We start from the raw sequence: 13,817 nt of genomic DNA on the forward strand, positions 1-13,817 counted from the left end.
CCTTCACACACCCTCTGGGAGTCTGCAAATGTGTATTTTCTTTTTTAATCTGCTGCTAGGTCAGACAATTTTTCTGATGTTTTACAGAATTTAATTCAATAACCATCTTTGTTGTTTCTTGCCAAGAATTTTTCTTTGTAATCCTGCATTCTTCACTCAGAGATTTTATATTACATTTATTAAATTTTCCTTAAGAAAGTGTGCTCGTTTTGGAAAATGGATCTAAACTTTTAACTTCCCGTCTCTTGACATGCAAATAAAGCTAATGTCATTGGCTCATACATAGATTTAGGAGTTTTATTTATCTGTGGGCCACTTTTATGGAGATATTTTACATGTTATAGTATTATAGTTTAAGAAGGAAAAATGTATTTTATATATACAGTCATTTATATACTTACAGATGTAGTTTGACAAGAATGAGACAAGTAGTCCACTGTGGTCTTACAATCCAGCCAGGCATTTGCCTGGAATAATTTAGGGAGACCATAGAAAAACTAAATTGTGATGACCAGAAGCTGATTAGTGCTTCCATCCTCTAGTGCTACACTGTTCATATATTTAGAGCGCCAATCACTGCCTGCAATATACCAGACCCAAATTTTCCTCACAACACAGATTTTATTCTCCCCTCCGTTTCCTTAAAAAAAAAGAAAAGAACTAACTAATCTATTTTATCACTTTGACTTATCTTTGACACTTGATGTTAACTGTGAGGACTGTACAATAAATGGAACTGAGTGTTGCATGTGGCCACTTAAATTATTTTGCTTGTAGTATTAATGTGCATTTGCAGCCTATTTGCTGGCTGTGTCAAGTATAGTTCAATTAAAATTATTTGATAGTTGACATCTGTCATTTGCTGCTACAGTGTCAATACATCAGCTGCCAGCTACCGCTTGGTTATAGGGACACACAAACATGGGATGTCAGTTCACAAATGCTATTAACATATAATGGAAGCAATACAGGAAGTAGCTGCTGCAATATATGTATGAAAATGGAAATGCAAGATTCTTTATTGACAACTTATTTTAAATGAGGAATGAATAAACTGCAGCAGACAACACATTTTGTAGCCCTCCATTTAAACTCTTGACCTATGCTAACCAAAACCTCGTGATGCGCAATGTATCTGAGAAAACAGCAGTCAACAATTTGTGGCAGAACTAAAATCAGTTGCTTTGTTCATGACTATTACAATTAACATCTAGAAGCAAACTTGATAGAGAAGAAATTCAGTTTCAGCACCAAAAGCAAACTTTAATTTCTCTCTCTCATTAATTATCTGAAACTCCCCTCGCACTGGGCACACAAGCAAACATGTTACTAACTGATGAGCAGTCTTCATTGGCACTTGTTCGCATATTATAGCCGGTGACACTAGCAGATTACAAATGAGAAAAGAATGGTAGTTATAAAAATAAGAGCAAATCAGAAAGTCAGTACGATGATGAAAATGTAGAAATTAAAAAAAATACATTTAAACCAATTAACTGAATAAAAACAATAATCAAACTCTTTTGATTAGATTTAGAAATAAAAAAAATTCTCTGCATTTGACAAGATTCAAACTTATGACCATCAGCATATCAGGCTCGTATGGAAACATTATGCTATGCCATAACTCTGAGCTAAGTAGTATGGTGACCCATGTTGCAATGATAAAATGCCACCTTCAAACATTCAGTTTCATGCAATGTGTGAAGCTTATTTAATGTAAATCAGTCTCTATGATTATGATAACTGTATATGTGACGCTAAACCGCATCTTGCAGAGATGAATCTACCGCATATGAAACATGTGTACTTCGTTAGTGTCATTGGTGTGTGTGTGTGTGGGGGGGGGGGGGGAGGTGAGGGGGGGGGGTGAGAGGGGGGGGCTGAGGGGGGTTGGGTTATATGCGATGAAATATGAAATAAAAGTGCCAGACTCGTGATTTGGAATCCGGCCACATCAAGAAAGAAAGCTGGACAAGGAATTGGAAGCGAAATGATCAGTTGTTGTGGCAGTTTGAGAACAGTGAACGGATCGGATGTGACGTTGAGCACTCTGATTCGAGGAAGCCTGTCCCAACGTGTAAAGTGTCAACTATCAACTAATTTTAATCGGGCTATACTTCTACATTTACTATCTGCCTTGAGTGACATGATTAAGTCACAACCTGCCGCTCACCTAGTGATGAGCATGTTTCCTCCCCATCAGGTACACTGAAAGATATCTTGGCAGCAGACCTCTGAGCGAAACAAGTGGCACCTGAGGTGTACCATGCACATGCCAGTTTCTCTACCACTGCTACACCTCAAGGCAGCAGTCTGCAGAAGGCTGACTGCAGCTAAGCGTCTACAGCCCATTGCGATACGTAGCCAGCTCCTCCTGCATGCACACATAACATGCACAACCCTATCCTTCCAACTACTAAAATTGTAATGCTAACAATAGGTACAAAAAAAGGGATCTGTTGTCTTTCAGAAGTACTGAACCTGTCACAGACACTGGTTCAATGCATGCTTGCAGCCGCAAACACACAATCTACTCTCAAGGTGTTTCACACGCAGAGGCTGACTCCAAAGCATGTGGGAGTGTTAGTATACAAAATGGTTCAAATGGCTCTGAGCACTATGCGACTCAACTGCTGAGGTCATCAGTCGCCTAGAACTTAGAACTAATTAAACCTAACTAACCTAAGGACAGAACACAACACCCAGCCATCACGAGGCAGAGAAAATCCCTGACCCCGCCGGGAATCGAACCCGGGAACCCGGGCGTGGGAAGCGAGAACGCTACCGCACGACCACGAGATGCGGGCTGTTAGTATACAATTGCAACGCTTATTCTCTCCCTTCCTCTCTTCTTCTTCTTCTTCTTCTTCTTCTTCTTTTTTAAAGTTGTTGATTTCATACCTATGATATTATTTCAAGAACTACTGATATGTTCTGTTTTAGTGTGTCAAGTGTGTCGGTACAGTGAAAAACCAGCATATGACTGCTATTTTTTCGCTGTAGATACAGACCTCACACCTGTACTTTTATGTCGCAACACTATTTGACAGGATTATGAACACCATTGCACGTTAATTTTTCCACGCTGCTGTGAGTTTCATGACAGGTTGACAAATGGAAGCAAATAATGTAATCTTTGTGTGATGATGCTCGATAATTACCAGTGAATTGGTGTTCGCTACTTACCAAAGAAATAAAATGTTTCGTTTCAAATTAAAAAACTGCCTGGCAAAAGAAAATTACTACTCTGTAGAAACAAAAACATTTTTAGTCTTTTGTTAATGGGAAATTAAGAGTCCATAGTACTCTAACCCATGTGAAGCTGTTTCTTGTGAACTGCAGTTTATAATTTGAAAGCATAGATTTAAAAATGAGCAACTGAAATGTGTACTGTGAATAAGAAAATTTTACAGATGTGTGGCTTAGACTTAAACTTCAAAATTGTGTCTTTCTGTAGGATAACTGGAAGAAATTTCAATATTTTCATAAGGATAAATAGGAATATTCTAAGGGCACTTTACCTCTTCATTATTTTCTTTCAACAGTGTACATGCAGTGACTATTTCTGCAGTTGAGGCAGTGTTGTGGCCATGGTAAAACAGCATCCTCTGGATACCATACCAAATGTAAAAAGCCATCATGGGTCACTACAAGCATGAGATCTGATAGAAAAATTACCGAGCTTAGTACGTGTCTTGTTTAATATCTCTCTTTTTGTCTGCAACCAAGGTTCCAGAAATGAAAATTAATTCTGGGAGAATGTATGACATTGTTAAACAGTACAATAGAAATGGTGTTCAGGTAGACTGGTTTAGTGTTAGGTGCAGCTAAGTAATGATACTGACTCAGTAAGCTTTACATCATCATGTTTCTGATGATAAATGAAACAACAAATTATCAAATAAAACAAAAACAGAAAACTCAACCTCTCTACATGTAGTTTCACCATGCCCAGGAGCACAGTGATTGCCATACAGTGATGTTGACAATATTGTCTGTAAGAAATCCAACTGTCACAGTACAATGATGGCAAAGCAGTAATACCGCAAGGATGGTCATTTGTATGTTAAATATGAATACATTCGGTCAGATTCTAAGAACAACAATGACATTGTGAAATGAAGCACCAACTGGTCACAGCATAGTCACATCTGGGGCGTGTGTGGGTAGCAATTCCGCACTGCATAGTTGAGAGATTGAGTGGTCAATAGGCCATAAGCAAGTCTGAAATCATGAATGACTTTCCTGACACTGCCCACTTGGAGAGCTAAAAACACACACACACACACACACACACACACACACACACCCACCTCCCCCCCTCCCCATCCCCCCCCCCTCCCTCTCTCTCTCTCTCTCTCTCTCTCTCTCTCTCTCTCTCTCTCTCTCTCTCTCTCTCTTCCTTTCAGGCACTTAACACCTCCTCAGCTATGAATGGTCACTATTACTTCTTCCATTACTAAAAAGAAAAATGGTAACATTTACTACAAGGACTGCTCAGAAAGTAATGTGCCACATTTTTTCCTTCAACAATTCTTTATTGAAAATAATGAGGATTACACACATTAAAGAATGGTGTGTTACCTACACACCCCATTTTTCACGTAATTGTCACCCCATTCTATGGCCTTCCTCCAGCATGAAACAAGGGCGTGTATGCCCTGTTGGTACCAGTCCTTGTCCTGGTGGTGGAAAATGCTTCGCTGTGTAAATCACCTCCTCATCGTCTTCAAAATGTCTTCCACATATGGCACCCTTTTATGGCCCAAACAAGTGGAAGTCCAAGGGGGCTAGGTCAAGTGTGTCAAGTATGACAGTCGTGGATGTTTTTCCCAACTGCTCCAAATCATGGAGCTCTCTCGAACCACCTTCTGATGACTTCATCCTCCGTGCCCAGTGAGTAACTATACTTCTGTTGACAGCAGATGAACCATAAAGTTTGCACAAGCACTTGTGAACATTACCCACAGTTTCCTTCCCTGCAATGAGAAATTCAATGACAGCATGTTGCTTGTAACATACATTACCTACAGACACCATTTTGAAACTGTCCTGCAGCTACAGGATTTGTCAGAAGTGATGGAAACTTGGCACACTCACTCAGGAGACTTCAGATAATACATAAATAACGTTTTGCATTCATAGCATTGTTTTTGACTGAGAAAAAAAAAGTGGTACATTACTTTCTTGGTAACCCTCATAAATGTTTTTATTTTAATTTATGTGTATCATGTCAGTCTGTATTAATATAGAAATAACATCATTTTCTGTGTGGGCTGTTACTGAGTGTATTCATTTATTTACAACTGAGATTTTGCTATTGTCAAGTAGCAACAGAAAATGCTAAAAAAAACCACTTCAGTTTGAGGAATATGTTCTTTTCTCAAAAATTTGTAGAAGTCAAATTAAATTTTTAAAATTGTACCACTTCCTACCTCACTGTGAAGTGTGTTACCAGGACTCGTTCTTGTGTCAGACATGTTCACATATGTTATGTGTATAACAGAACAAAATTCCTTGTCATCTATTTAAAAGGACATAGCACTTCACTAAGAACAGCATTATGTCAAATAAATTTACTCAATGTGTTAATTACTATAACAACTACCTTTGAATTCATGCCATACTGCACTGTACTTTCACCAGATGTGACATTTGACGGGTAAAACTCTATGATTGTGCTGAGTGTTAATAATCAAAGATCATATTGGTAGTGTCATAAATGCATAAATTCCACCTAAATTTTATTATCATATGTTAATGAAATTTTATTGTGATATGTTAATAAAATTTAGGTGAAATATGTGCATGTATGGCACTACAGATATGACCTTTAATTATTAATACTCAGCACAATCATAGAGTTTTATTTGTCAAATGTCACACCTGGTGAATGCACACTTACAAATGTGAGTGCAGTATGACATGAATTTGAAGGCAGTTATCTAATTATAAATGTTATTAATTATAAACTTAAAATTTCTTTAAAACTATTATATTTCTAAGAGAAAAGAGGAAGAAAGATTTACATTTATTGTGGGATATGTATTCCAGATAGCTGATGGCACTAATGACATACACTAGTACAACTGTTTGTATATATTCTTGTATTCAACATAGTCTTGCTTGTTTTCTTAGCGATTTAATGTTAGCACTTTAACATAGGAATGCATAACCAACAAAAATATGGTCTCTAACAGTGAGAAAATTTGTGACTTGATTTCCTTTGCAACTATAATAAAAATAAATAAGCATATTATGCACATATTACATGGTGGCAGATTTAGGGGGAGTTTTTTGAACTCCTGAACCACTACTGCCAACTGCAGCAAACCTTTGTGCTCTAGCCAGTACCAAATGCTTTGTGTTTTCCAATTTGCTTTGTGTTGTGGATTGCTGTTATTATTTTATTATTTTTAAATGTGTGAAGAGACTAATCCTGGTGTGTAAATGGATTCGACTGTGACTGTCACTACAACAAAAAGTATCAGAGTGATCCCTATGAATGTTATGTAGGTTTTGATTTCATGGAGGCGTAGAAAGCAGACATAGGGTGACAGCGCTTTGAGAGGGAGGTAGGGGTTATTTACCTGCACCGCTCCTGTCCCCTCGGGCAGTCTTAAGTTCATGTTTGTTTACAGTTGCGGCTGACTGCTATGATATACTGTCCACATAATACTACCGTTTGTTAGTAAACATTCATATATGTTTCCAGTAACAGGTCTGTAGATTTATATGACTATATTTGAGTAAAAGTTTGAGCTGGGTGTGTCTTTGTTCTAGGTTACTATCAACACCTCAGCACACTTGCTGAAGTCCGCGAGAAAGTCCTCATGTATATACAAGTCATGGCTCGGCCGCTAGTACTGGGACGAACTGTTCACCCAACGGTCTGGACTCCTGTGTATGCCGACGTTACAGTGGGTGCCATTCATTCATTTGTTCATTCAGAGTGTTCTGTAGGTTGCTAAGGATAGTTAGTTAGCTACATGTTTATAGACAATTGGAATGATTCTTTTATCAAAATGATGTGCAACGAGTCAGTGTACGGGATATGTATATGTGATTAGTGTTCATTAATATTAACACATTATTATTTTTAGTCCTTCCCATGCAACTACAATTTTTTTTTTTTTTTTTTACTGGCTACCAATTTTTAAATGGAAATTTGTCAGTTGTCCACAAGAAAATGATTTTAAATTAGTTTTAAAACTTGCTTGTCTACCTGTCAGACTTTTCTGTTATTGGGCAAATGATTACACATTTTTGTTGCTGCATATTGAACTCCTTTCTGAGCTGCTAACAGCTGTAACAATGGGCAATAAATATCATTTTTCCTCTAGTGTTGTAGGTGTGGACATTACTGTTCATATCAAATTGTGATATATTATTTATAACAAATTCCATTAGTGAATATATGTTTTGTGGCAGAACAGTTAAAATGCCTAGCTCCTTGAAGAGGCATCCAAGGCTGAACACCACCTATTATTCTTACTGCTCGCTCTTGTGCAATCAATACTTTCTTTCTAAGTGATGAGCTACCCCAGAAAATTATTCCATAAGACATTATTGAATGAAAATATTTAACATATGCCAGGAAGTTGCTATATTTGTTTCCAAGTTTAGCATTTATATATGGGGCTTTCAAAAAGAAATGAGGCAGAGTCTGGAGAGCACAAACTGGTGACAGGAGGATAATATCGTGGTGTGTGTAATGAGGTGTGGTTCCAACCAGAGCGTGGAAGTTCACAGCCGGCTGCTAGAGGGCACGCATGCATGTCAAGTGACTATACAGAGCTAGCTGCAGCACACATCAATCATTCAACACTGCCTGTCGCATTGCAAACAGTGACATGCAGCCGTCAAAAGATGAGTAAAGAGGTGTGGTTCGTTTTCTGACAGCAGTAGGAATAGTAGGAGTAGGAGGAATGGACATTCATCGGCGAATGTCACAAGTGCACCGCGAACACTGCATGTCCCTTGCAAGGGTCAAGGCATGGCTCAAGCGCTTCAGGGAGGTACGGGTGTCGTTAGCTGATGATGCGTGGTCTGGAGCAACACACCGCATTACCAATGACATCATCCAGCTGATGGATGCATTAATTACGCAGGACTGCTGAGTGACAGTGAAAGCCATAGCTGCCGTGGTTGGATTGAGGGTCAGAAGTGTTCACCCCATAATGAAGGAACGACTGCACATGCACAAAGTGTGTGCCCAATGGGTGCCCCACAGTCTTCAACCACACCAGAAAGCATGTCGAATGGCCCACTCTCTTGTCTTGCTCATCTGTAGCACTATGCTTGGGAAGGGAATGCATTCCTGGCACGAGCGGTGGCTGGAAATGAGTCATGGTGTCATCACTTCAAACCAGAATCAAAATGACAAAGTCTCCAGTGGAAGCATCCAGGGTCACCACCACCATAAAAAGCCAAGGCCATCGACACAAATGCAGGAAAGATTATACCGACATTCTTTTTGACCAAGATGATCCCCTTCTGATTCACTTCCTGCAGCATGCGACACCAGTGAATGCCCAGTATTACTCGTGAACCTTGACCACCTTTTGCCAAGCGATCAAATCAAAACGACCAGGCAAACTCACCTTTGGGGTCATTCTGCTCCACGACAATGCTAAGCATCATACGGCCAACACAGTCACGGCACTCCTGCAGAAATTCAAGTGGGAGGCTCTCAGCCACCCTCCATTGTGTCCGGACCTCTCTCCCTGTGATTATGCCATTTTTGTTCTCCTTAAAAAGGCTCTGAGGGCAAACGATTCAACTCGGACGACGACGTCCAGCTGTACATGTGGAATTGGTTAACATCGCAGCCCCAGGAATTTTATGAGACAGCCGTTCACCGCCTTGTGTCGCAGTGGGACAAGTGTCTCAACAGCTAGGGGCAGTACTTCTAACATACAGGTACTGGTTCCTGTAATTATGCCTCTGGCTCGTTTCTTTTTGAACACCCCTTATACAAAGAGCAAAATTAGCTGAACTTAATTGTTTGAGAAGCTGAGTAATATGGGTCTTCCAGTTGTCATCAGTATGTATATCCAATAATTTGGAGCATTCTACCCTATAGCTCATATGCTACATCAGACTCTATTTGTTGTACAGAACTGAATGTAGTGTGTGTGTGTGTGTGTGTGTGTGTGTGTGTGTGTGTGTCCTTCAAACTTTAGGGATAGCCCATTTTCAGAAAAGAACTTAATCTTCAGTTCTTTCCAACATTGTCTGAATTATTTAGCACATCCTTTTCATTTCTGTTTCTGTTTCTGTTTTTAAGTACGGTTCTGACCATCTGTACATGAAGCATTTATATGTTCAGTTTTTCTAAGAAAGTAATATGATTTACACAGTCAGATGCCCTGGAAAGATCACAAAAATACCACTTGGTGAATTTTCAGGCACTTGAGATTAATCAAGGTGTGCATCAACCCAGCTACGTAGATATCAATTATTTATCTACTGTACTCTACTTCTGCTTGTAAAAGATTTTAATTAGGATTTTGCAAGCAGCATATGAAATATTGACACCCAATGAAGTAATAAAAAAGAAAACCATGTTTATTAATGGCTCTGAGCCCTATGGGACTTAACTTCTGAGGTCATCAGTCCCCTAGAACTTAGAACTACTTAAACCTAACTAACCTAAGGACATCACACACATCCATGCCCAAGGCAGGAGTCAAACCTGTGACCGTAGTGGTCACACGGTTCCAGACTGTAGCGCCTAGAACCGCACAGCCACCCCTGCTGTCCACGTTTATTAAGCAAAAGGAACAGGATACATAATTAAGCCCACTACAATGAGACTCCTGAGAATCACTTGGCCTGTGTGACACAACAATAGGCATATAGTTTTATATGGTGGTACACAGACTGTCGATTTGATGACATCCTGCTTGTCTCCTGCCACACCTGTTGCAGAGGGCCCACTGTGTTGAGCTGCAGGTAGGGGTTTGGTGCTGCGTAGGACCCTTTAGCCGTTGGACTGCATACATCTTATCCATTTGCCACATGCCTTCAGTGTTCTCATATCATAACAGTTGCTGTCAACAGAATCTTAAAGCAGATTGTTCCAGACTTCCTAGGAAAATATCAGAGGTTCTTGTTACTCCCTGTGCACTAGTCTAAAATTATCATCGTCTGTTCTTCTTTTCTATTCTTCTTGGTGATTCCTCTTTATTCCTCTTACTGCCAACATGTTCAGAAAGTATTCCAAATATCCCTAAATCATACCAAATCACACAGCCTTCTATGCTAACATCCTTGAGGCTACTGCTTGTCAGTCAGCCTTTCAAGTAATTTGTTGCTTTCTTATGGTGAAGGCTGGTGCTCATGTTTTTGTAACTGTTACATACTTACAAGGAACACCTTGAGTATGATGTCACAAAATGCCATTGACATTTATGGCATTCAGTACCTCACATATTGTCTACCGTGTGACCACAATATTGGCTGTTAATGACAGTAGGTGGTGGGACTGTAAGGAATTCAGTGGTGAATACAGTAGAGCATAGCTGAAATGCTTAGTTGATTAATAACCCACAACAGTTCTATAGGTGTTGATACAAAGCCAAGCAGTGGTAATAATAAATAAAGCAAACATTGCATTATATTTACACAACAGTTGGTGAAGTTGACGTTTTGTCAGAAAGGAACCCAATGAATTTCACAGAGTGAGAAAGAAGTGGCAGATGAAATACTAGCATTTCAGCAAGATGAATCAATGGAGAGTGCGGTGTTGTCTATGCTTGACTGTGCGGACAATGTACATAAGGAGTACAATGATGATGTTATGTGCTTAACAAGTGAAAGTGATGTTGAAACAGAGGTCAAGCTGCGTAGTTCATCATCCTTGTTGCACAGTGAGCCACAAACCTTGTCTCTGGTGAAATGTAGTAAAGGACAATCATTGTCCAAGGAGCTGTTCCTAAACATAATTTTGTATGTGGAAGATCATCTGTAGTATAATAAAAAAAATTATGAACAGTGACCGTGTATTGCATGTGAAAAACTATGGATATTCAAGGGAGGATAAGGTGTACTTGTTACAAAAACTGGTGTTCGCACGTTTCAAGGATGCTCGATACAATTTACAGGATGTGTATGTCAGTGACCTACTGTGTTATGCATGTCAAATTGCACACATCATAGATTACAATGATTTCAAGGGAAACAGTGGATGAGCGCATAATTCAAACAGTGCTACAAAGTTGGAAGACGTAAACTAACGAAATTTCAAACAAAGCATCAACTTGATGATGCACAGTTTACTACAGAATTGGCCTGAAAATTTGTAGATGAGATAAACAAATATATCCCATCATTCAGTAAGGAATTGGTTTGCAACTCTGGCCAATCGGGATTTGAAGAGGGAAATCCACATGAAAGGAACCTCAGAAATTATAGGTTCCAAGAGAGTTGAATTAAGATCAACTAATGCCTTAATGCATTCATATGCAACTATGCTGATTGTTAATATGGATGGTAAACTGACTGGAAATTTATTTATTGTGCTGCAATTGGAGTTCCTCTGCCCCTACAATTCTTAGTAATCTGCGTGATCTTACAAGGGCAGGAGGGAATATGTATGTCACACCAAGAAAGAGTGGAAAATTGGCATAAGAGGACTAGAACAGCGTTATGAGCACTGCTTTTGGCCAATAACTGGTCAAAATAACTTGCTTTTGCTTTATTGCTGATCCGTATATAAAAATCACACTCCTTTAGTGCAAACTATCCCTCCAGAAAAGTGTGTGACATTGCAATTCATACCACCTGGAACCACTGGACAAACTCAGCATCTGGGTGTTTCTTTTTTCCAGGCCTATAGAACATATTATTGCACTATCTGCAGCTGTGCCTTAAAGGATAACAAAAAATTTTGTATTTGTGGGGATCCACAGCCTCCACATGCTTAATAAATGCAAACATGGTCCACGGTAGGCTGCAACTTAATTTTTATTTAATCCGTATGATTAACTAATTTCGACTACTTTCATTGTCAAGGACTTGTAAAACCAACATGAAAAGCACTAAATTGTCTGCCTGCATCACATGTATGACTAACACTTTACACAACTCACATTAAGATAAAACAGATAAAAATAATGTTTTATCTTAATGTGACATGTAAAGTGTTTGTGTAACATGCAATGCATGCAGAAAATTTAGTGCTTTTCCATGTTGGTTTTACAAGCGAAATTAGCTAACTGCATGATTAAATAAAAATCACATTACAGCCTACCATGGAAAATGTTTATGTTTATTAAAGAGTAACCAATTTTTGACAAAATAATTTAATTGGATAGATAAAAAACTTACTTACCAAGCAGCAGCAGAACACAAACATAAGAGACCTCTTTCCTTCTTATCCTGTACGGTAAGTCTCCCCTGACTTGCGGGTCTGAGAGACTTTCCCAAAATCAATCCTTTTTCCTAGACCTCTCCAGCCCTTTTCCTTCACCCCTCTTCCTTCCTCTTCAACCCTTCTGCCTGAAGAAGGAGCCACTGTGTCCAAAAGCTTGCCTAATTATAACCTCCTTTTATGTGTGTGTTCTGCCGCTGCTTGGTGAGTAGAATTTCTAGCTGTTGAATTAAATTATTTTGTTAAATGACAACCAGTTACACGGCAAGCTCCAAGACAGACTGTTTCACATTCAGTTGCATGCCATCACATTTCATCAGTTCTCATTACCCTGTTACACCAGTATGATTCTGTTCGCATTTGTTAAGAGTGGATTCCTATCTGAACCACCTGCTCTGTTTGTAACTTCCAAGGAATTCACCTTCGATCTTGTTGGTACAAACATTTATGATCACTGTGGCATGCCATTCATCATTTGGTGTTCATGGTTCAAGTTAATGGTTTGTTTTGAACATTTCTCGAATGTCAACAATGTCCATTTTGTGAAGTGTAATACATACATCCCATAGAAGGTTGATCTTTGCACCTCCCAGACACTTATTTTCTGTCACCATCCTGCTGCACATGGTGTGTCACTAGTAGCTAATATTTTTCCTGCCATAATTGTTGACACTATGCTTTCAAATGAGCCTTACAAAAGATAGAAATAGCAACCTCACACTCAAGGGGTTCCTTGTGAGAGCCGGTGGTATGTCCCTTCGAACCTAAGAATTACTGTTGTCTAGCTTGTTGAAAACTTCTTGCATTTCTTGTGCATTCATGTATGACTTTGTAATCAATAAATGTTTAAGTGAAGCCACAAGGAGACTTGCTTCACAAGTTTGAAAAATGGATCGGTATTATCTAGTAAGCTACTTCTAAAAATTACTTGGAAAGACTGAAGGGAATGAAATGGGATCTAAGGGAAGTTGATCTTCTTGTGTCCATTTTATGAGTATATGTTACTTGTGCATGAGTGTCAGGAAATATGTCATGCTTATGGTGATAGCTAGGTGGGATACCCAAAAGTCAGCTCAAGATTTAATATATTACTAGAGATGCCACCATAAACATAAAAATTGTTTAAAAGGGAATTTCAAATGAAAAAGCTATAAAATTAGAAGGAGACAGGACAGCTGGCTAGTACTTGCCTTCATCTGCCAAAGTTCCATACCCTTGCCTGTAGGAACAATTGCAAGTAGAAAAAAACTATACTAAGTTTAAGAATGCGTTTGTTTCTTCATCAGAAAGGAAAAGGTGTAGGTCTTGGAAGGTTGGAAAGAGAGATCACTCAGACTCCAGGTTGTTGGTCGATAACAGCCCACCTCTGGTGAGGATGAGGGGAATCATCTGTATAATGGAAAAGTTAGAAACCATTTAATATGAATGTTAGGCTTGG

General features: G+C 39.0%; 1 protein-coding gene across 2 annotated transcripts in view; it reads left to right on the forward strand.

Moving 5' to 3' along the window:
- LOC124615885 (voltage-dependent calcium channel subunit alpha-2/delta-3) overlaps nt 1-13,817 on the forward strand; it is an 824,663-nt gene that overhangs the window by 446,552 nt on the left and 364,294 nt on the right. For both annotated transcript variants that reach the window (XM_047144053.1, XM_047144054.1), the window contains exon 9: nt 6,787-6,923. In XM_047144053.1, the coding sequence (XP_047000009.1) occupies nt 6,787-6,923 (137 nt within the window). The remainder of the gene's footprint in view (nt 1-6,786; nt 6,924-13,817) is intronic.

Source organism: Schistocerca americana, chromosome 5, assembly GCF_021461395.2.
Source record: "Schistocerca americana isolate TAMUIC-IGC-003095 chromosome 5, iqSchAmer2.1, whole genome shotgun sequence".
Taxonomy (NCBI): domain Eukaryota; kingdom Metazoa; phylum Arthropoda; class Insecta; order Orthoptera; family Acrididae; genus Schistocerca; species Schistocerca americana.